Here is a 24430-nt window from a genome sequence, read left to right on the forward strand (position 1 = left end):
TGACCCTGCTTTTAATACTATTTTTGCCTGCCAAAGTTTTGGGGAGGACATACAGCTTCATTTCCTGCAACTTCCAGCTAAAATTCTGCTTTTGTTGTGTTGTGTTGTGCTTTGGTTGTACCCTCTGGATAATAATGTGGTAGCATCAGGGAAATGTCACAGAACAATGAATAAAGCAGAATAAATTCACCACCATTATTGGGTCAATAACATGTTGCAGAATGAATGCACCTGCAATAAAGCACCCGTCTGGAGGGGACATGTCTTTGGGCAAGGCTACCCAACGCTGTGTAAGTAATTCATTCAACTAGCAACTTGTTTTTGTTGCTGTTCTTTTAAAAAGAATTTTATTGAAAATGTTTAACAGAAATAAAGAACAGTTATTTGGGTCAAGTTTGCAGCAGCAAATATAGTCGCCATCTGCAACCGGGTAATGCAGCCACCTCAATAAAACTAGAAATTATTATCAGAGGGAGGGAGGGAGGAAGGAAGGAAGAAAGGACGGAAGGAAGGGCTGTGGGAAGTAGGGATGAGGAAGAAATTTGATTCAGTTTGCATTTAAAGGTGGATTTACCTATATTTATTTTTCAGATATTCTTTGAAAACCTCCCATTTAGAAACAAATTCCTGTTTCGATTTATTCTTTATTTTTTCTGATAAACCATCTAATTCGGCATATTCTGTCAGCTTTTGGATCCAATCTTGTATAGAGGGGATTTCATTACTCTTCCATTTTGCTGCGATCAAAACTCTTGCTGCCGCCGTCGCATATAAAAAGATACCCTTCCTCTTTTGTGGAATATCCAAATCTGTTATTCCCAGGAGGTAGGCCTCTGGTTTTTTATTGAAAGAGATCTTTAGCATTTTTTGCAGTTCTGCATGTATACTCTCCCAGAATACCTGTATTTTCCTACATATCCACCACATATGGTAGAATGTTCCTGAGTCTCCGCATCTCCAACAATTACTTGACACATTTTTATACATTTTTGAAAGTTTCCATGGTGTTAGATACCATCGATGTTGCATTTTTTGAAAGTTCTCTCTAATTGTGTAACAGTTTGTGAATTTCCAATTGATCTTCCATAAATTTTCCCATTGGGCCATGGTTATTGGATGGCCAAAATCCTGGGACCACCTCACCATTGCCACTGTTACCTCCTCCTTCTTGACTGTCCAGTCAAGGAGGAGTCGGTAAGTTTTGGAAAGAGTTTTTCTTTTAGAGTTTACAAGATCAGATTCGAATCAGGAAATTTCTGCTGAGAACACCTTTTGTTTGTCAGATTTAATTTTTTCAAATAACTGATGGTATTGGAACCAGTCTGAAATGTGTTCTCTTATCTCCTCAAAGTTTTTTAATTTTATTTGGTTATCCTCATTTTTTAGAAGTATTTTATATGTTGGCCAGCTTTCCTGAGTATTTTTCCGTTTTACTGCTATGGCTTCTACTGGAGAAGTCCACCACGGGACTTTAGGCTCCATCAGGTCTTTATATTTTTCCCATACAGCTAAGAGTGACTTTCTTATTATATGGTTGGTAAATTTTTTATGAATTTTCGCTTTTCCATATATTAGGTAGGCATGCCATCCCCAACGGTTGTCAAAACCTTCCAGGTCCAGGAGGTCCGGATCCTGCAACGTGCACCAATCTTTTAGCCAGGTGAAACAGGCAGCCTCGTAGTAAAGTTTTAGATCGGGTAGGGAAAAGCCTCCTCTCTCTTTTATGTCTATTAAGATCAGGTGTTTAATCCTAGGTTTCTTCCCTTCCCACAAGAATTTGGAAATTTCTCTTTGCCATATCTTGAGACAACCTGCTTCACCCAGTATCGGAATCATTTGAAATAAAAAGATTAATTTTGGAAGCACATTCATCTTTATAATGGAAATCCTACCCAGAAATGTTAATTTTAGTTTGCTCCAGATTACCAAGTTTTTTCTAATCTCTAACCAAGTTTTGGTGTAATTATCCTGAAATAAGTTTATGTTCTTGGGGGTAATCCAAATACCCAAGTATTTCGCTTTTGAAGAGATTTTCAGGCCCAATATTTTTTCTAAGTCGTCCTTTTCTTCTGTGGTTACATTTTTTAACAAGCATTTTTGTTTTTGTTATATTCAGTTTAAAGCCTGCCACATCTCCAAATTCTTTAATCAATTCCAGCACTCTTTTCAGACTTTCTTTAGGGTTTTCAGTCATAACAAGTAAATCGTCCGCAAAAGCTTTAATTTTATATGTTTTGTTTCCCAGAGTGATGCCTTTAACAAGCTCATCCTTTCTTATCTGATTGTTCAAGACTTCCATCACCAAGATAAATATCAGTGGTGACAGTGGGCAGCCCTGTCTTGTTCCCTTGTTTATTTTGCACTCCTCAGTAATTCTTCCGTTGATGATCAATTTTGCATATTGTTCCGAATAGATGGCATTTATTCCTTTACAAATATTTTCTCCCAGTCCGATTTCTTCCATTAATTTTTCCATAAACTTCCAGGACACATTATCAAAAGCTTTTTCAGCGTCCACCAACATAATAGCTGCTGTTTAATCAATTTTAATATCCAAATATTCTAATACATCAATCACACATCTAATATTGGATTGCATAAATCGTCCGGGAAGAAATCCGGTTTGATCTTTATGAATTATCTTGTTCAGCACCATTTTTAATCTATTTGCAAGAATGTCTGTGAATATCTTGTAATCGTTATTTAGCAGTGCAATGGGTCTGTAATTGGCCATGTTTGAGGCATCTGATCCCTGTTTATGGATAAGAGTAATAAAGCTGTCCTTCAAGGTTTTCGGAAGCTTTTCATTTGCCAGAATATTATTCATTAGGTCTTTCACACTTCCTGAAACAATACATGACCCGAAATGCAGCCATCATTCAAAATCTACACTTCTCCAAATTTTGCAGTGCTGTTCTCCAAGTTGATTTCTGGTCTTCCCTTCATATGCCCTATAGGCATTGTCAGTATTGACTTGCTACCTCTGTGGTTGCTCGTTTGCCTTTAAGATAGTTTGTTCTCTGAAGAGGAAGGGAACCCAGCTCCTCACCAGTTTAACATGGGGCACCATCCAGTGGTAGGTTCTTCTGCAGAAGCCACATTGGAATAAAATAGGGTTGCCATATGCCTGGAATTTCCAGGACATAGCTGGCAATCAGCCCTCGTCAACAGCTTCCAGCCATATGGCAACCTGGCAACCAGTGCTGGAAGTGCAGCTCAAAAAGCTCAACAACTTTGTGTCTGGATTTTCAGCTTTTGAAATATGGCAATCCTAGAATAAAGGGCAAGCACCTGTTGGGCGCTTGGATCAAATCAATGGCTGATATCTAATGCTAGTCCTACTCAGAGTAGACCCACTGAAGCTGATAAACATGACCAAGGGCTCGTCCACACTTCCACCTGTTCTGCCGCTTTCCCAGAGAAACCTGCTGTTTATCGTTGAATCAGAACAAACGTCCATTGGTTTTTCTGTGGATTGACCATTTGTTCGGATTCTGTGGTAAACAGCAGGTTTCCTAGGCAAAGCTGTGGGACAAACTATTTGGACCTGTGCCTCCAAAGCACAAGAGAAATGGAAGACCGCTCAGACCTGTGTTTTCTCAGCATGAAACAAGCAGAAGTGTGGATGACCCCTAAGTCAGGTTCCTTAATTTCAGCAGGTAGGAACTAGCTCTGGATATTAGCTGCCTCCTCACCTTCATGGTGTCCAGGAGGCAGCTGCTTTCTTTTGCTCTATGCTAGGGCTGCCTCTCATCTTGCACCTGCCCCTTCTAAGCATGAAAAAGAGAAAATCCTACAAAATATTAGGATGTTTCACTTAAAAAGGCTGCAGTGTTTAATAAGGTGGCTTGGTCTAGCCCAGCCTCTCCAAACCTGGTGCCTTCCAGATGTTTTGGGCGGCAACTCCTACCTGCCCCATCCAGCACAGCTGGGGTTGTAGCCTAAAACATCTGGATGACACCAGGGTTGGGAAAGGCATTGCTTTACAGGTTCCAGAGGGCACTGAAAACAATGGTCTTCCGGCCGTCCTAAGTGCCCCTGTGTCCTTGGAGCCGGCTTCTCTGTTAAGCTGGGCATCCTTCCACCCTATAGAGCTGGCTGGTGAGAGAGTGGCGCTCCTCTTTGGGGGTTTCTTTTGCTTCCACCTTTCTGGCCAAGCCCCAGTGCCTTTGAAGCCACTGTTCAGCAGAAGGAACATATTCCTTGCTAGGTGCACCATTGGTGTTAGTGGCGCTCTGGCTCAGGAAAGGGCATCCCGTCCCAGGGAGAAGCTGGCAGTGAAGGTGGAGTCCTCATGCAGGAAACTAATCTGCTGACGGGCCAGTCTGGGACAAAAGATTTGTCGCAGCTCACCCGAAATACTGCTGCTAAAGGTGGCGTAGACCCAGGGGTTGGTGCAGCTGTTGAGACTGGCGAGGAGCATCAGCAGGGTGAAAGCTGGACCTGGAGAGGAGAAAAGGAGCAAGGGTCAGCCTGGGAATTGCAAGAGCTCAGCCATGGGACATGCTCTGGAAGACAAATAATAAAGGCAAGGGCACCTCTGAGAATAGATAGAGTACAGTTCTCCCAACACTGGGTAACCACAGCCTGCTCACATGTTTGGGGGCTTCCAGGGGAGGCGATGTCGTTCCCAAAGAGACCTCATATATCCCTAGCTGAAAACCATTGTTCTCCTATAGGGAAGAAATGTGATCCTGTGTGGGATTATCTCCACCCATCTCTCCACTGGCAGGAAGTAAAATCTTTAAGAGAATGCACCTTGGGGGCTGAGACAACCCCCTCCAGTTCTATTCCCTGCCAGCTCCACTGCAGGTTGTATTGCGCTTGCACCATTGTTTTGCTGGTGGCTTTAACTGGCTTGTGAACCATCTTGCTATTTCTTCTCAAAATGAAAAGCAGTATATAAATTCCTTTTAATCCTTCTCCCCCTCCTTATCCTTGCTTGTCCCCAACTCCCAATGGAGGGTCCAGTAGGACTGTGTATTAGGCATAGAATTGAAGTAATATGAGTCCATATGCTGTGCTTAAATTTCATTGACAGATAATGGAATTCAATACAGTGCATGCAAAGTGCCCACCCTGCCACCCGCCTTTTGCCATGTCATGATTTACACCGAGCCCATGAAAATAATATTGCAGGAATCTTTGGTCATGGAACAGTGAGATAAGAGAACAGGAGGCAGCAGGTAGGTTCCTAGACCACAAATGGGATCCAGCTGGCCAGGCTGAAACTCTGGAGCTTGTTTCAGGCCCCAGATGCACGCTGACAGTCGTCTCCACAGCTGGCCATGGGGAGTCCTTGATCTGGATCATGATAGTGGTGCTTAGCCCCCTACCATTTTCCCAATCATTTCCCAAAGCTGGAGGAAAGTGCGGGGGGGGGGGGGCATTGAAGTCCCTCCCTGCCATGCTGTGGTCTGGATTGGCAGGGTGTGTAGCTGTGTGTGTGCTTATTTCTTTTAAAGAGCAAACAATGCTTTTATATATGTGAAACATAGCCTGTAGTTTGGATCCACAGTTGTAAACAGAAGGAAGTAAAGAAGTGGCAGACCTTTTTAAAAAAGCAAGAGAAATAGTGTCCTAGCTGTAACCTTGAACTTTTTCATGTGCCCTTGTTGTGCTGCTCAGCATACAATAAGAAGGAAGGAGGAAGGTGCTTTTAAGGGCTCATCCACATTTACCATTTGCTTTCTAGGCACAGCTGCACACTTTCCTGCTCCTGGTCCAACTGCTTTCTTTTTTTGCCCTGCCATTTCCCCCAGGAAAACACACTCTTTAATGCTGAATTGAAAGAAACAGCAATTCAAGTTTGGGGTGGATTGCAGTTTGTTCCAATACAATGGTAAAGAGGGGTTTTTTGTGGAGGAGGGGAAGCACTTGGATCCATACCTGAAAAGCCCAGATCTGTGCCCAGAAATGCAGAGCAAATGTGTGTGTGGATTGAAATGCTGCGGTGGATGCCAGTTTTGTAGTCTGGAACCTGACACCCTATGCTGCTGCACGACTCACCGTCTAGCGGGGCCTGAGGATCCCACACAGACCACAGCTGGACTAGGAAAAAGGGGGCCCAGCAGAACACGTAGATAAGCACAATGGCCAGGGTCATCTTTGCAGTCTTGGACACAGCCCCGGAAATGGGGGAGGGCCCCTGCCGGCTGTCCCGGCCCCGCAATGCTCCTTCTGGCCCCAGGCGCAGGCTGCGGTGGACCTCACGGAAAATCATGGCCTGGCAGGTAGCAATGAAGAAAGTGGGGAAGACGAAGACCATCAGAGTCACCCACGTGACGTAAGCCCGAACTCCCCAGGGCTCTGCAAAGTGAGCCCAGCACTCGTGGGCTCCGCTGGGCAGCTTGGTTTTGGAGAAGATGAAGAGCTGTGGGAGGCTGAGGAGGAAGGATGCGGTCCATGCCGCCACCACCAGGCGATGCCAGCTGGCTGGGCCCTTCCGGAAAGCCAGCATGGGCCGGCAGATGGCTCGGTGGCGGTCATAAGTCATGGCCACAATGACGTAGGAAGAGGCAAACATGCCAACCACCTGCAAGTACTTGATGGCGCGGCACAAGACATCCGGGCCCTGGAAGCGGTCGGTGATGTCCCAGATGAGCTGTGGCAGCACCTGGAAGAGCGCCACGGTCAGGTCGGCCAGGCAGAGGTGGCAGATGAAGCGGTGCATGGGGCTGGCCCGGCGAGTGCGGCGGAAGAGGGCTCCCAGCACCAGCCCATTGCTCAGAGTGGCTAGCAGGAAGATGGAGGCCAAGATGGCGATTTCCACTTGGGCTAGAGCGTCGTCCCGGTCGTCAGATAGAGGGAGGGAGGTGTTGGAGGTGGGGACAGGCAGCGTGGAAGAGGCGTTGAGCATTTGCTTCTGCAGAAGGTAAGAGGGCGAATGGGAGGGGAGAACATCCAAACAACGTTATGGTATACACCCATTAATCCAACTCAGCACTTCAAAGGCAAACACAGGGATGAAACACAGAGGCGTGATTAAATGATGCACTGCTGCAACTCAAGGGTACACAAGGATGGAATCAAGGGCAGGATATTAGTCTGGTTTATTGCGATATAAGGTTTTTTGGAGACAGCACTTACTTCGCCAACATAGTGCCCTCTAGAAGTTTTGGACTACAAGTCCCATCATCCTTTGCCATGATGATGGGTGTTGTGGTGCATGCAGAATCTGAATTCATCAACTCAGAATCATAAACAGAGAGCAATTATAACAATACCTAAATAGGAAAGGGCAAATCTGCCAACTTCAGGTTCCCTCTACTTTTAATTTTCTCAGTTGTAGCAGTCTGCTACATTTCCACATCAGTGTGTGATTTTTTTAAAGGTCCTTGTGAAAATTCATTGGCATTTTAATGTGAATTTCTCTTAAGATATAGAGTCTTTTATGCAACTTAGCCTAGTATACACATTTCAGCAAAGCAATTTCCCCTAATGCAACAGATTTCTGCATGTTATTTTAATATTTGCACTTGTATGCACACTTTGCCCTAGCATGTGCATTTTTGTACCCAGAACATGGCCAGAGAATAGCACTGCAAAATTTGAGGAAGTGTGAATTTTGAAGGGTGGCTGTGTTTTGGTTCAGAAAATGTGAAGTAGGCAAGTCCACCTTAAATGGGAACTGAATCAAATGCCTCCCCCATTGCTATCCCAAAATCACTGCTGCCCCATAGCAGCTGAGCTAGCCTGTCTCCATGCCTGCCGGGGTTCTCAGCACAGTCTCCCGTCCAGCCCGGTATCCCATATCGGCTCTCCTGCAGGCCAGGGACAGAATGTTTGGACACTCCTGGTGGTCCAGCAACCATTCTCTTCTTTCACTTCAAGCTTCCGACACCAACTGCCTTGACCTCATCAACTGGGAATGGCATGCTTTTCATATTTGACAGATTGAAAAAAAACCCAATAAAAACCCAGCTCAGGTGTTTTACTGAAAGTTGGTATTGTAACGGCTGCCATGTTTTGTTTGCATGGGTTGTTTGCTAACAATCAGGGATGGTTGACTGATGTTTCCTCAGCGGGAGCTAATGGCTGGGGATGTTTCCTGAATGCGCAATTGATCAGCAGGGTGGGAACGGAGCCCAATGCACTGTGTGTGTGTGTGTGTGTGTGTGTGTGTGTTTGACTATGACCAGAGAAAATCAGAACTGGCCCTGACTGGAATTCAACTGTTGCTCTTGGGAAATCTGACACAGGATTAGCCTGCTGTTTAACACTGTGTGAACACTAAGAGTCTGAAATGCATGGGGCTTGTTCTCCACCCCAGAATTCCTCTGTTCACATCACTTTGCGATACTGGCACGCTACCCCAAGAGTGCAAAGGGAAGCTCTATGACTGCTCTCCATACACAGCAGAGGGGGGTACGGAGAGTGAACTGTACAAGGAGTGGGGGTCTTGACTGCCTCCCCTCAATGTCTCCACGCCCCATTGTGGGGCATTTGTTTACCTGTGTGTGCACTATTTTTAATCAATATTTGGGATGAACATTTTCTGAGATACAAAACTTCCACAAAAGTAGAATTTTTAAAAAAAGTGTGTGGCCCTAAGCCCTACCAGTTGCCCATTGGTAAAGCAGAAAGGGACAAAAATCTGCATTTTTAAATAATACGTCCCCCCAGCTCAGCATTTTGGCACAAATGTCTTCTAATTTTTCCATGCGATTTTGCCTAAGGAACACATTTTTTGCAAACCAACTGCATTTTATTTGTAATTTTAACTAATAAATGCTTTTTGGTGAGCACATTATGCTAAAATATGCATGGCTGTAGACATTACTTGGCTGAAGAACTGCACTGCAAAATTCATAGAAGCGTGCATTTCAAAGGATGGTTGTGTTTTGGAACACACAAATTTGGTAGGTTTAACTTTGAAAGATAACATAAATTGAATTCCCCCTGCCTGTTACAAGCCACCTTAGAGGCCACTGGGCCAGGGTGCCAACTTGAATAAAATAGGGGGGGGGGGGGATAAGTAAGCCCTGTCTTGCATAATTGATCACTTGATGTGGTGCACACACAACTGCTGAATGGAAATACCCATCAAATATTTTATTGGCCCCTAGGAGTTGGATCCTATGCACTGGGCAATGTGAACAGGTGGTTTTCCCTGGCAAGTGTTCATAATTTCCTAGGGAAATGCAGCAGCATATGAATGGACACGGCTAAGTTGGAGACAGCAAGTGATGGCATTTCTCCCTCAGCCCTTCACCTTGCAGATACATAGATCAACTGCTTCCTTCAAGTCTGATGGTACCCCCATGTCAAAGAGGATACCATGTAGCTGCTGCCTTGCAAGGAGTCAGACATTGTCAGCCCATCCAGCCCAGTCCTGCCTATCCAACTGGTAGCTCTCCAAGGTCACAGGCAGCGCAGATATCCATCAACCAGAGAAGTCAAGGATTGAGCCTAGGACACTCTGCATGCAACACAACTGCATTATTCCCCTCTTTTCCCCACAAGCAACTGGCTCCTCCACAACTTCCCCCAGATGTAGTTATAATTCATTTGCACTTGGGGGCGGAGAGTTCACCAAACACCTAATTCTACAGATGCTGATGAAGAGATACTGTTCCCAAGGCAGTCAGCATCAAGCCAGCCAGACATGTGACAAAGTCCTGGTTTATCATGCCCCACAAGTCAGGTCTCTCCATTGCCTGCTATACTGTTAACTTGCCTCATAGTAAGGTTGTTTCTGTAGCAGAGTAAAAGTGGTTTGAGGTTTTCTCTACAATCAAGCGATATAGAAATTTTATGAAATTAATAATGAATAAATAAAAGCAGAGGGTGGGGTGTGAGGAGCTAGAGGCATTGCAGGAGTGCCCAGTGGAATAAAATGAGGGTGCGTGGGGCAGACAGTGGGGCTGGACTCTCACCGAGAACAAGAATGCAAGAGCAAACCTGGGCCACCTTGGTGCGTTACCTGTTCAAGCAGTTACCTGGTCATCCATGGTCAGAGCATCAGCTGGCAAGTAGCTTCAGAGGTGAAACCTCACCATGTTTGCTGCCCACAGCTCGTTTGTAGAACCCACCAGGGAAAGAGAAGCTGTGGTCCATTCAAAGAGATGCTGGATACATCCCTCTGAGAGGCGTCTCCTGAAGCCCTCCGAGTTCTCTCTCCTGAATCTTGGCAGTGAGGATGCTGCAATGCTCCTCTCAGGGAGAACGTTGGTGAGAAAGTCCGTGCCAGAGTCTTGGGTAGCTAGGAGGGAGGGAGGGAGGGAGGGGCAGAGGAAGGGAGGGGGCCAGTGAAGGGGAGAGGGCCAGTTGAGCCACATTTTTCCCACCCCCTGGGCAACACAGCTGACAGAACTTGACCCAGTGCCAAACACACTGACTCTGCAATGGGTGGATTCTCTCTAGAGGGAAGGAGACCCTACAGGAAACAGGAGGAGCAGCAGGAGAAGGGCTGGTGGACGATCACGCCACCAAATGTGTGAACGGTTAGATCACAACATGGACCTCGGTGCCAACTTCACCCCAATTCTGTGCTTGGAAACCTCAACATCCAGAATGGTTTGGCTTCCGTGTGACTGTATTGGGCCTCCTAGGACCAAAGCATTTTACCTCCAAGTCCCTCATGCTCTAACCAGTAAGACTCCACTTTCCCTCCAGGGCAGGCCTGCGCATTTTATGGCCCACACATTGTGTAGGCCTGAACTAAGGCCATCGCCTTCATTTCTGGCAAACCTTGGTGTGTGCACATTTGGCTTTTAGCAGCTCCATTACAGACAGGAAATCAGAGGAGCCGGGGGAAAGCCACACCTGCTGAATGCTCTGCCTGCTCCATGCAGCTATTAAAGGCAAAGGAGTCCGAACTAGGAACCGAATGCTAACTTGAATGGAAGCAAGAAGCCCTGGATTACCAATCCCACGCGTGCATATGTGCTGCTTCCCAAGCCTTACTTTAAAGGAATGAAGTTCCTTCCTTTCTTTTCCACATCAGTTGGCACCTTATCGGACATGGGGTTATGGGGCAGAGAGATTGTATCACCACTGCAGGCCTGAAAATCTCACTTTGGGTAACATGGGAGAGAAATATGAATGCCCACCTCCCTACCCTACTTCCCATCCTCCTCTCCAGGCCCAGGGATTCCAGTTGCACCTTCTAAGCCACAGCTTGGTTCATAGTGTTATTTATGTGTATGGCGGTGGCAGCGGCGGGGGGGGGGGGGGAGCTCCCTAAATCCAAGAAATAAATGAATGACAGAATCTAGATAATATCTGGCATACTGTGTACCCTCCAACATTCCTCAGATGAAAATAGGGACATTTCCTCCACCGCTACACCAACGGGACATCGCACACAAGCCCTCCAACATTCTGCATTCTGACAAAACCCCTTCACCCCAATTGTATTTTATTTTATTCTTTTGTAGATTTACAAAAAGAAAAACACACACCATTAAATACATTTCAGAAAGGAGCAAGATTATATGCAGGTGCACAAAGCATTTTCAGGGGGCCCTCCCTTCTGCCTGCCCCTCAGAGCCAGCATGTCATGTGAGGCTGGGCCTCAGGGGTGGCAGCCTCTCCTCTTCCTCCTCGCCTGCTCTCCCACGGGACAAGAGGAAGTAGTAGAAGAAGAAGAGTTTGGATTTGATATCCCGCTTTATCACTATCCAAAGGAGTCTAAAAGTGGCTAACAATCTCTTTTCCCTTCCTCCCCCACAACAAACACTCTGTGAGGTGAGTGGGGCTGAGAGACTTCAGAGAAGTGTGACTGACCCAAGGTGACCCAGCAGCTGCATGTGGAGGAGCGGAGACGCGAACCCGGTTCACCAGATTACGAGTCCACTGCTCTTAACCACTACACCACACTGGCTCTGGCACTATACCACTGGTACAGATAAGCCCTTTGTCTCCTGAGGTTGCCACCTTTTTCTTGGCCTTTTGGACTACAACTCCCAAGACATCTGGAGAGCCCCAAGTTGAAGACTGTCCTAAGTCAAGGATGGAGAACCAGCTGCTGTTGGACTACAGGTCCCAATCCATTGCCCCATGACCATTGGCCATGCTGGCTTGGACTGATGGTAGTTGGGGTCCAGCAACATCCAGAGGGTCCCCTGCTCTAAGCACCTCCTGAAATTCTGCCCTTCCCTTGCTCCCCACCCCCAGCATTCCCCCAACCCTCTTCTCAGTCCTATCCCTTTTATGGCCTTGTTGAGAGCCGGGAGGGGCAGGGTTGAGAGGAGTGGGCAGCCGGCCAGTGTCTTGTGTGTATGTTCCCACTTTATCTGCAGAACATAATTTATGCAACTCAGGGTAGGTCCTGGCCAACTGGCAGAGGAGAAGCAATTCAGAAAATTGGACAGCACACTAGCCTCCCGGTCCTCAGCACTTGACCCTTGATGTACCAGAGTCCTCCTGCCCTGATCTGCTTCATTCTAGAGGCCTGAAACAAGCTCCTTCGCCTCCCCAACCTCCCCCTCCTTAGAAGTACTAGGGGGCTTCCAGATGTTCTGTTTTCATTTGTCCTTACTGCTTTGTCCAAAGCTGGTATGGGAGTGATGCCATGCCTGCTGTTCACTGGGCATCCTATCTGCTTTGTTTGGATTCAGGGCCCCTGTGTGCTTATGATTCTACTCCCAAGAAGTGAGGTGACCTCTCCTGCCTCAGTTAGTCATGCTTGATGCAGTTCATACGTCTATGTTTGTGTTATGTTTTTGCTTTTATTGTATTGCCCTGCTTTTGGGAGCCCATGGCCACCTTTACAAATGGGCACCACACACTCATGTTGCAACTGAGCCCACACACAGCCTAGCTGACTGGCTACCATAGAAATGCTTTTTTTCAGCAGAAGGAGGGGCAGGGGCGCCAGGTGCCCTTACAGGTGCCATATTGGCAGTCCTTGATATTTGTTGTATATATATATGGTGCATATGGGCTGTATGGAGTGTAAGGGGAGGGGCCGTACGTCTGGTGGGGGGAGATGTCATGCTCCTTCTGAGGCAATTCATCCACCTTTGGTCCCCACTCTGCATTCAGCTCTCACCTGTGGCTCCTGGAAGCTGTCAGCATATGTCAGGGGCCACATCCTAGGAAACAGCTTTGACTGGCTGGTAAATCCAGGTGAGGGTAGCCACTGGGTCTCAAACCCTTGGTGAGGAGACAGGCTCCGGCAGAATGAGTGGACAAGACCACTAGTGGGTTCAATGGTCAAGAAGGCAGTTTCTGTATGTGCTGTAAAGGGAAGTGAGGGGTAGATGGGGTTCGTCCACCAGGGAAGGTAGCCTTGTGGGATATCTCCGGGGGAAGAAAAGGCTCAGGACAAACCCTACACAAATCTGGAGTGGAGTCCCTAAGATGGCTGGATGGCGCTTTGTACGCCTCCTTCTGGCAACTCCTTCAGCCAAGCTGGTGCCAAATGTTTTGCTCTGCTTTCCTTTGGACCACATCAGCGAGGCCAAGAGGGGGTCTTGTTGTCTGGGCAGCCCAGGACCACCATACACACTGCTCAGGCTTGTGCCCTGGAAATGTCATTTCAGTGCAGTGTTTTGGCTTCACCCGCAGAGGTGCACTCCATTGTCTATTGAGACAGATGGATGCCAGCATCAAACACACACACACAAACACACACACACACACACACACACACACACACACACAGAGCTTAAGTTCCTTCCAATGAGCCCGGCCTTGGCTGGGGAGGGCGGGGTATAAATAAAAATTATTATTATTATTATTAATGATGTAATGGCATCACAGAGCAACTAATAAAGCAGAATTCATGTGTGGAAGGTCCAGTATAAATCCACCATCATTGCTATCATTCGTCAGTGATATGTGGCAGAATAAAAAGGTAAAGGTAAAGGACCCCTGACAGTTAAGTCCAGTCGCAGACGACTCTGGGGTTGCGGCGCTCATCTCGCTTTACAGGCTGAGGCAGATGGTGTTTGTCCGCAGACAGTTTTTCCGGGTCATGTGGCCAGCATGTGGTGCAACGGAACACCGAAACCAGAGCAGCGCACGGAAACGCCGTTTACCTTCCCGCTGGAGCGACACCTATTTATCTACTTGCACTTTTGTGTGTGTGTGTGCTTTCGAACTGCTAGGTTGGCAGGAGCTGGGACCAAGCAATGGGAGCTCACCCCATCGCGGGGATTCAAACAGCCGACCTTCTGATCAGCAAGCCCAAGAAGCTCAGTGGTTTAGACTACAGCACCACCCGTGTCCCCATGTGGCAGAATACACCTGCACAAAAACAAAACAACAACCCCCCCCAGCAGTCTGGAAGGGCCCGAAAAGACAGTTCTGGTATTAAGTGGTATATAAATATATGAAATAGATAAATAAATGCTGGTTAATGAGGACTCACTGCCTCAGTCCCCCAATACTCATTTTCCTCCTGAATTGTGAGGTAGGGCTTTTTGGGGAGAGCTGGAAGGCAAAAGGAAGGCTGAACAGTCCTCTCTCCTGCTCAGAAGTTCTCCCTTGGAGTTGCACCACCATTGGCAATAGGACATAGCGTGACAAATGCAGGGTGAGGAGGAAACCAGCAAGTGCTGTGTTGCAATTTAGTTGCAATGTGGAAACTCAAGCAGTAGATTTCCAAAATGTTAAGGAGGCTTTTAAAGTTTGAGAGCCCTGTAGGAGATCTGTATATTTCAGGCTGCCCTCTCCCAGGGACCCTGGCTGCTGGCTGTCGCCGGCTTCACTGAACACATGGAATCCCCATTAAAACAATTTCCTCATCTTTCACCTGTTTAATCTCTCATTCACCGCACTCAGTAGATACAGATCACCCTGAGGGGTTATCCATTTTCTCACAGCGTACTCCTGGGACAGCCTTGAAGGTTCCTAGCAAGGTGCAGCCTCCTGTAGCATGGCTCAGTCCTCAATTTAAGTTTAAATAAAAAACCAAAAATAGACAGATACACAGAGAAGAGCTAGCAGCGGTCTCAGTTATGAAAACTAAGGGGAGCCTCCAGGTGCAGGCGCAGTATACTTTGGAACAGGGTTGGTTCAAAGTCTTAGGGGGCCCTCAGCAAAGTTTTTGCTCTATGTCAGTGGGTCCTGCCACAGACAGTGGGAGGCAGCAGCTTTGCAATCCATGATGTGCAGCTTAAAGCAGTCAGCATTTAAATTTCCCACCACGTCCCTGGCATGCGTTAGTAGACCAAGGGTTGCCTGCTACTGCAAAAGATGAATGTCCTCTGTAAAGCAGGGCACATGGCCACAGTAGCCCAAGGACCAGAATGGTTTATTTCAAGGTTTGGCAACTGGTGGCAACAAGATGTCTTGGGTCTACTCTCATTCACACACACACACACACACACACACACACACACACAGTGCCTCCAGACTGCCAGTATTTTGGCGAAGGGATTCAAGCACATCCCTGAGAACTTTAGGTTTGCACCCTTAAATTGGATTAAAGGCTCTGTCGCTCTAGCATAAGAAATCTACTTTTCCCAAAACAAACAAACACCCACAGATAGGCTTTTTACAGTTTAGATTGAAAGGAACATGAAAATGCATTGAAAAGTGTTGAGTGAGCAAACGACTAACAGAAAGAGATGTAAACACCCTCAAGCAAATCAGGATAAATGCAGAACAAATATTCATTGTCATATAATCAGCCAACATCCTGAGTGTTGTTCTTTGCCTGCTTCATTCTCAAGCTTGTAACCAGTGAGACGCTTACTGTCATCTGGGAGCCTCACCCTGCAATAGCCCACTCCCTGGAGCGCTTGCCCAGCCGGCAGCTCATCATGCCTGCCTCCTGCTGATTCCTTACTGAACTTTGCAGCCTGCTTTGGTGGGGACACTTTGCCAAAGTCCCCCTAAGAAATGGAGCCAGCCTTGTTCCAAAGAATACCTGGAGGATCCATTCAGTCTTCATGTTCCGTGCCATTAATAGACTCTCTTCTCCATGAATCTGTCTCTATAAAAAAAGCATGGTGGGGGTTATCACCACACCTGGGCACTTATGGGCTGGACAGACTAACACTCAGCATCTCCTCATTCTTCCAACCCCAACTTTCCTTTTCCATTCACTGTTCACTGTGGAAGATGGTGCAGCAATAAAACTGTTAGCACATTTGCAAAGCTAAGCTGTGTCTGGTATGGTTTCAGATTGGATGGGGGAGCGTGTGTTAAGATCCCTGCATTGCACGGGGTTGGGTCACCTCAGGCATAGCTGTCAACTTTTCCCTTTTCTTGCGAGGAATCCTATTTGGAATAAGGGAATTCCCCTTTAAAAAAGGGAAACGTTGACAGCTATGCCCTCAGGGTCCCTTCCAACTCTACAATTCCACGGTTCTATGATTCTAAGTGGTGCCCCTGGAAAACTGCACTTGGCTCGAGCACCACAATGGTCCAAGCAAGGACTGCAAATGGTTTGGTTCCCTGGTAGGCCAGTAAACAGGGAGCGATAATCATTCCCTGATGCCGATGATAGGAGGAGGCATGAAATTTCCTGGCATAAAGCTATTATCTCACCGCAAAAGTTTCTGAACTTCAGAAAGATTGGAGGAAAGCTCTAGAGTAGCAACAAACAGTTGCAGCTATGGGAAAGTCATATGTTTGTGCCTTGCGGGTGGCCACTGTCAGAAATTGTGTAGGATCATAACATTTTAGGGTTGGGAGGGACCTTAGAGTCAACCCTTCTACTTAATGCTGGATCTGCAATGCCTGCAATGCAGGATGCAACTACAGCATCCCTGGCAGCTTCCCCCAAAGAATCCTGGGAGCTGTAGTTTCTTAAGGGTGCTGAGAGTTGTTAGGAGCTCCCCATACTTGTCACAGAGCTACAATTCCCAGAGTTTCCTGGGAAGAGAGGTTGACTGTTAAACCACTCTGGACATTGTAACCCTGTGAAGGAAATAGGGGTCTACTAACTATTCTCAGCACCCTTAACAAACTACAGCTCCCAGGTTTCTTTGAGGGAAGCCATGACTGCTTAAAGTAATGCAATAATGCTTTCAATGTATAGTGCTGATGTAGGGCTGCTGTATGTCTGTAATTTCTTGGACATATCTAGAATACCGCAGTGAGCAGCAGAAATCAGTTAAATGTTCAGGGGAAATCTGGATGTATGGGGAAACTAAAAAAAGCTCAACAGCTTTGCTGTCTGGATTTTCACTGTTTGAAATGTGGCAACCCTACGGCCTAAATGGTCTGAGCAGACTCAGCAGTTTCTAGTAAGGCGAGGCAAGTGGACCAATACTCTACATCTTTTGTTGTTGTTTAGTCGTTTAGTCGATCTTATGCCATAATAAATTGGTGAATCCTTAGGACGCCACTTCACAAGGCTCTTTACTCACTTCCAGGCAAGCTGTTTATTGAGCACACATCCTGATTTGTTTGTAAAAAAAATGTGGGGAATTTCTATGACAACCACTGTTTATCGCGCATTCATTCTGATTTCTTTGTGCAGCAGTTATAAACCATCACATCAAACGATAGTATCCCACACTTTCCAGGACATTTGCCTGTTATGTTCCTTGTTGCAAAAGGTGGGCTAGGCAGGCTGCAGAGGAACAGGAAGGACAGGGCAGGGCAGCTCCCCAGGAACCATCCTGATCCGCTGCTGCCTCCCTCCTTCTCAGGGGCCAGCACTGCTGAGGCCAAAATGGCAGTGTTGGTGTGAGCTGCATGGTGGCAGCGGAGCTACCTCAGCCTGTCCTTGCTGTTCATCTGTGGCTTCCCTGGGCTGCTTGCCTGCTGCTCCACCATCCCATTGTACTGTGCGTGGCCATCTATTGGTGGCAATGTGAACTGCAGGGTGACAACAGTCTTACATTTCTATGTATACAGCAGGCATGTCGAACAGGTTGATCGCAGGTTGATCACTCCCCCCTCCCCCAGTCAAAAAAGCTCTTGGCAATGACAATGGGTAGATCACTGCCATTTGTTTTAATACTGGGAGTAGATCGCACTTGCTTGGGAGTTGGACATGCCTGGTATACAGGAATAAAGAGTGGTCTGCACCAGTAACAGGAAAGACATAAGAGCCAAGACCAAGAAGAAGCATTTTTAATTTATTCAGATAGATAGATAGCTTTAACAGTTTCTTAGTATTTTCTTAAAGCGATAGGCCATTTTGGGGCCCCTCCCACAAGGAGAACCTCCAAAAAAGCCACTGTGGAGGAGAGTTTCCTGGCTCCCACTCAAAGAAGAATTCAAACTCAGGCTGCAGTGTCTACCAAAATCTTTAATGTTCAGATCAGTGCGATACTTGGGCAAAATGTCATTAAAAGGCACAGCACGTTCTACAAATAGCCAAGCAAACAAAGACATTGATCCAGCAATGACACATACCCTGGCTTAGGAGCTAATTCCTCTTAAGCCCGCACCCCCCCCCCCAAATGCTCCCCGCCACCTCTTCTCCAACGCTGCTACAGCTAAGGCTGGTGGATTCCGAAGGATCCCCCCACGTGGGCCGGCCGCTCCCTGGGATCCACCCCCGGGGGAGGAGGGGAGGCGGCGGCGGCGATGGAAGGAGCGGCGGCGGCGGCCGGAGGGAGCACTGTGTCCCGGCCAGGCCTCGCCTTGTATCCGGCGGAAAAGAAGCAGCACTGCGCCCGGGGAGGAGGGGCGGGCTGGGCTCTCGGACGCCTGGGTCCCTTGGAGAGAGGCATCGCGGTCCCCCCCCTTCCTTGTTTTGAAGAGGGGCGGGCATTCCTGCTGGGGCCTCCTTTCCGGGGGGGGGCAGTAGTTTCCCGGACCAGGTTGGGGGGGAGGGCAGCGGCGGGATCGCGGGGCGAGAGCGAGGGGAGGGGGGATCAGGCCCCGGCTGCCCCGGTGCGGCCTCATCCTGCCTGGAGGAAGCTCCGCTGGGCGCCGCGGGACTCGCTTCTGCGTCAAGGCGCCTCTGGCAAGAGGCAGGAGGGGCAAAGGCGCTTGAAATGGGTTTCCCCGGTTGCAGATCGAAACGGGATTTAAATTAAAAGTGCGCTTAGGATCCGGCAGGTTGAGCACTCTTGCTGGGAGGGGGGGCCGGGGGCCGGAGTCCCTGCTCACTTGCCAGGGTGGGGCTGAAGGGACTCTAAGCGCAGACCCACCACATGCATTTGAATGAATTGCACATGTGCTAAGTTGCATTTCCAGAGCTGCTGGGAAATCAAGGTGATGGGTTGCTAGGGTTTCACCCGCGAAGTATTATGGGCACTTTGTAGCTTTGTGAGGGGTAAGCTGCAGTGCCCAGGATTCTTTGTGAGGAGAGAAATGGGGATAAGTTGCCCTTTAATGCAAATAGGACAGAATGGTGACTGAGAGGGGTGAAGGGAAAGAGGTAGGAAGGCCTTGAATTAAATCCACATGCCCTGGGCCCCCTCCGGTTCTAGTTATAACAATACTTCCCCTGCTTCCCTGATGCAAAACCCCCCTCTGAAAAAGAGTAGGCAAAAGAGGTCGGCACAAAAGTGGCCCCCTCTGCCCTCCACCCTTCAATTTGAACATTGGTCTTGAGTTTTCTCCCATCCACAGTCATGGAGAAGCAGGGATTCTAATCCGTGTCAGATCTCCTCAGTCAAAAACCAGGGACTAGAAGCTCTCCCAGAAATACTAAACCTATGAATACAAAGGTGACCTTGAATCAGAAAGTCTCTTGTTGGAAAGGTGGGCAGTGTGTGTGTGTGTGGGGGGGGGTTTCTTGTACGTTTTATGCTCCTTATCGCTACCCCCAACATCAGTGAGCTGAGGATCCCTTTCCCATCATCATCATTGGCCCAGATTGCGCTGGGCTCCCTGGCCCCTGACCCTGAGCCCCGCAAAGAAGGGATCAGCAAGGAACTGGACGTGACGGAGGACATCTTGCATGTGTGAGTAGTGGCCAGGCGCCCCCTTCTACAAGAGGCAAGGTGTGGTGGCAGTCGGGGCAGATGGTGGGCTCTGAGTCCTGGGTGCAGCCTGCTGGAAGGTCTCCTGCACAAGCTGCAGGAGGATGAGAGACAAGGTGGCGCCGCAATGGATGGCATGCTGGACTTGAGCCAGGGTTTAAACAACAGCAACAGTTTTATTATTTGTACCCCGCCCATCTGACCAGGTTGCCCCAGCCACTCTGGGCAGCTTCCAATAGATATAAAAACATAAAACATTTAAAACTTCTCTATACAGGGCTGCTTTTAGATATCTTGTAGAAGTTGTTTATTTATCTTCTTGACATCTGATGGGAGGACGTTCCACAGGGCGGGTGCCACCACCAAGGAGGCCCTCTGCCTGGATCTCTGTAACCTCATTTCTCACAGGAGGGAACTGCCAGAAGGCCCTTGGAGCTGAACCCTTTTGAATGAGTCTGTTTCTTGGCCTGACCTACCCTGCAGGGCTGTTTTGAGCATAACTTGGAGGAAGAGTGGGGTGCAAGTAAAATAAAGAGGTGTGCTGAGCAAGACCTGCGTTTGGATCCTTGTGCTTCTGCACACAGGACAACTTCCTGGCGACGTAGGAATCTGCCTACCATCCATTTAGCACCATCTGCAGTTTTTCAGCTGGACAGACAGGCGTAGCTCCCAGACCTACCAGGGATTGACCATCTGCATGCAAAGTGGCACCTCTCCTACTGAGTTGGGCCCCTTCTGCACCCCGACCTTCTGTTGTCTCCCCTTGCTGACTTAGCTGCCAAAATCATTCATCTCTCTCACCACTCCGATAACATGATGCTCATCCCTTGGATGTATCACAAACGCCTTGCTCTTGCCCTTTGTGGCCATGCTCTCCCATCCTTAGGACAGCATTCTTGTATCCCGATACGTCTCTGCCTGTGATCTTTGCTCTTCAACCTCTAGACATCTTCCGTTCCCCGAAACAACACTGCCTTTTCCTCCCTGGTGCCCCATATGCCTGGTACCCCCTCTCATAACCCCTCTGTGCATCCTCCTCGCTTATTTCCTTCAAGCCCTCCCTCCCATCACCTTTCTCATGAAGCCCTTGGAGCAGGGACACTGCAGCAGCCAGGCCTCTAACTAGAGCTCAGCACTTGTCAGTCAAATCATCGCCTCCTTTGCCTGCTCCTATGTCCCTCTCCTTCCTCTGTTGTGTCAAATTTTAAATTGTAAGCGTGTCAGGGCAGAGATCTATCCCCTTGTATTTTCTGCAAAGTGCTATACAAGCTGATGATACTATATGGAGGAGGAGGAGGATAATAAGAATAATTCCTCCTTCCCTCTCTGTTGAGTCCTTTGCATTCAGGTGGTGCTATGATAAGAATAATTAAGTGAGACAGTATATTTTCTGGCATCCAAATGTATTGGACCAGGTGCCCAGTGTCTGCCAAGAGTAAAAGGGAAGCTCAAGGGCTGGAATAGAATGAGGATATTGGCAGAAGGAGTGGCATGTTCATTGGACTGCTAAGTGTAGTGCAAGTGTTGACATTTTATGTTAGAGTCTACACAATATATATTATTATTATTATTATTATTATTATTATTATTATTATTATTTTGCAGTCGATGGAGAGCAGATGAAGCCCGGATTCTGCGTGTGTCCATCAGCTCCTTCCTGGAGCATCTCTGCTTGGTGGTGGAAACGATGGACCTCTTTGGGCCTCCTGTGGCTTGACAGATGGTTGCAACAGGAAGCTTCCCCATAGTCTTTGCTGGATTCTGGACTTGCCCATGGGCTACTGATGTCAGAGGAGGCGCTGAACATGCCATCCTTAGAGCCAAGATGTTGCTTTGTGATCTGGAGCCAGCGGAGAACTCTTTGGTCTCGGATACTCTTGGACATTGATAGATTTTGGGTGCTGAGAAGCAGGCAAGCCTGGGACTGCCTTGATATTAGACAAAGGACATAGAATTGGAGCTTTAATAAATTGTCCAGTGTGCTTTACTTTTTATTCTGCATGTGTTAACTGATTATATATATTTGAGCCAGCTCACCATATTGATTACTCAATTACACAAACACAAGCAAAATCTTAATCATAGTGTTTCTCCAGGTGTTGCTGGACTCCAGTTCTCTTCAGCCCCATCCAGCATGGCCGAGGGTCAGGGATAAAGGGAGTTTTAGTCTTTGCAGCACCTGGAGAGACACAGGTTCCCCATCCCCCTTGCTACGTCTCTCTGTCTCTCTTGCCACCAGGGGGAAAGCAGCTAATAGCTGGCAGTGAGGAAGAGGAGGGGGCCAAGCGGCAGAGGAGCCAAAACGGATGGCATGGCCTTGAAGTCCTATTTATATAGCAAGATTTACTTTCATTTTTTCTTTCTGGCATGGCTCCTACTTGTTAAACAGCAAGCAAAACTTCCCCACCTCGGTCACCATCTTTGCATTCTGGTGAAAGCTTCACCTGTTGGATTTCTGTTTGGCATTTGTCGTAAGTTACACTTGTAGCTTGCAGCTCCCTCTTGAAGGCACACCTGCTGAAACCTGGGTTTGTGCTTGTGTAAAAAGACCCAAGAGCGCTTCTTGCCAGCCATTGCTGTTCCTGAACCAGGATAGTCTTGCCCCAGTTACCCATGCTCTGGTAACCTCCAGAGTGGGATTACTGCCATGCACTGTAAGTGGGGCAATCCTTGAAGACCGTTTCAGAAATGATTAGTGCAGACACAAGTATTTAGTTTTGTAGTTTGCTTTCAGGGCTGGTACACACACAAATATTCATCACCAGATCACTGCAACACCCAGCAATCAGTTTCACCTGTGAATGGACACCACAGACTTGGACTTTTACCATGCTTCCAATGGCTTCCAGCGTCTGGAGGGTCACAGCTTCCTGGCTCCTGCATTAAGAACCAACCATGCACATGTTGTGTGAACAGGCCTGCCAAGAAGGGGGGGGGGGGTGGCTGGTTACTTGTCTCTCTATTGCATTTGCAAAGCCCCATCCCAGTAGGGAACAAATGGTGCAAAAACATTTGTGTACCATTTTGGCAAAATAAATAAACAAATAAATCCTGAAATCAACATAATTGGTTATAAACTCAACAGGGATCCGTGGCTTGCATTTTCTGGTTCTTCGGTGGGAGGATCTCAACCCCAATATTCCTTCTTTGACCATGGTCACTTTTCTGATAGCCACTGCCAGAATGGAAATAGCTGTCAGGTGGGAAATGGGGGGAGGCCCTCACTTTACGATCTTGGTTTTACTTAGGTATGGGACATGGCACTATCTGGGAGTTTAAATCAACACAGCAATGTGATGATAAATGGGCAGGGTAAGAAGGATAATTCTGGCACTGTCGCTATGACCACCTGCCATGGGTGTAGCCAGGATTTATTTATTTTTTGGGGGGGAATTAGGGTACGAAGATTCTCATTTTAAATACTCCTACTATACGTAGGCTATAGAAGCTGTGATATATTGCTGAGGGGGGCAGGAGAAGAGAAGGGGTAAGCAAGTCTTCAATCACCAGTCTTGTCTAGGACTCATCCAGACAGTATAGCCAGAGACATTTGGGCAAAATTTTAAAATGTTCCCCCTGAAAAAGAGGATGTGTCCTGGAAAAAGAGGACACACGGCAACGGGGGGGGGGGGGGCAGAATTGAGTTACCTGTGACACAATTGGTCAGTTAATTGTTTTTTTTTTATTTACTTGATTAGGGGGGCAGTTCCCCCCGACCCCCTGGCCACACCACCTGCAACCAGGGGTGGAGTAAGGGGGCGGTGGTAGGTGTGGGGCTACCCCGGGTGTCACCACTGAGGGGGTGACAAAATGCCGGACGGCACTCAACACGGGGCCTGCAGCGTGCCCAAACCATGCATCTCTCCTGGGAGAGACACGGCGGTTTGGGCCTCAGCTGTAGGGTGACTGAGTGGGAGGAGGCAGGGAGACTCCGGAGGCCCCACGGTGCACCCCGCCCCTATGGACACCTCACCCGCCCTAAGGGCACTTCATGTCCCAGGCGCCCGAGCGGCTTCTTCCGCCGCTGACTGTCCCTGGCAGTAATACTGGTTTTAGCCCTCTCACTGGTCAGAGCTGAAGTTGTTATTTACAACTTTAAAACGAGATACAACAAGTTTTCACTTGTGATCTCGATAGCAGGCAATTTTAAATGTTGCTTGTAGATAGATAGAGGTTGTTACGGAAATTACGGGGGGGGGGCACATCTTTAAAGTTAAATATTACAAATATTATGCCTGAATATATCCTTCCAACTTGACAGCTCAGGGAAGTCATCTAGCTTTAAAAATAATATAAAATCATCTCCTTTCCCTGTCCCCCCCATTCCAAAGCTATTTTCCCCTTGCAAAAGGACTCCAGGAAGTTATAAAAAACCCTAAAACTTAAAACTTAAATCTTATTTATACCAAATTCTTTTAACCATAACATATTCTTACATAATTCTTTTTAACATTTCTGCTAAAGCCAAATAATTTCATTCCAACATTTTTCTAATACTCATTAATTTTACGATACTTTTCTAAATAAATTTTTAAAACTTTCTTCCAATCTTCATCCATCGTCTCTTCTTCCTGGTCTCGGGTTTTCTCAGTCCTTTCTATCCCATCCATCTAGTCCATCAACCTGGTGACCTTGTATCCGAG

The 24430-nt window shown here is 47.6% G+C and overlaps 1 protein-coding gene across 2 annotated transcripts; it reads right to left on the bottom strand.

Annotated features, from left to right (window-relative positions):
- Positions 1-3755: 3755 nt before the first annotated feature.
- AVPR2 (arginine vasopressin receptor 2) lies at positions 3756-10193 on the bottom strand. Of its 2 annotated transcripts, none has more exons than XM_080987366.1 (3): positions 9942-10193; positions 6010-6865; positions 3756-4443 (listed from the first exon to the last, which is right to left on the bottom strand). In XM_080987366.1, exons 1-3 carry the CDS (start codon positions 9951-9953, stop codon positions 4241-4243), a joined length of 1071 nt encoding a protein of 356 aa, XP_080843492.1. In that variant the 5' UTR covers positions 9954-10193; the 3' UTR covers positions 3756-4240. The 2 variants fall into 2 exon arrangements, with proteins under 2 accessions (XP_080843492.1, XP_080843493.1); XM_080987367.1 differs by having other exon boundaries at positions 9926-10193.
- Between the last annotated feature and the right edge of the window lie 14237 nt (positions 10194-24430).

The sequence above is a fragment of the Podarcis pityusensis genome (genome assembly GCF_964106645.2).
Source record: "Podarcis pityusensis genome assembly, chromosome: 17".
Classification (NCBI taxonomy): Eukaryota; Metazoa; Chordata; class Lepidosauria; order Squamata; family Lacertidae; genus Podarcis; species Podarcis pityusensis.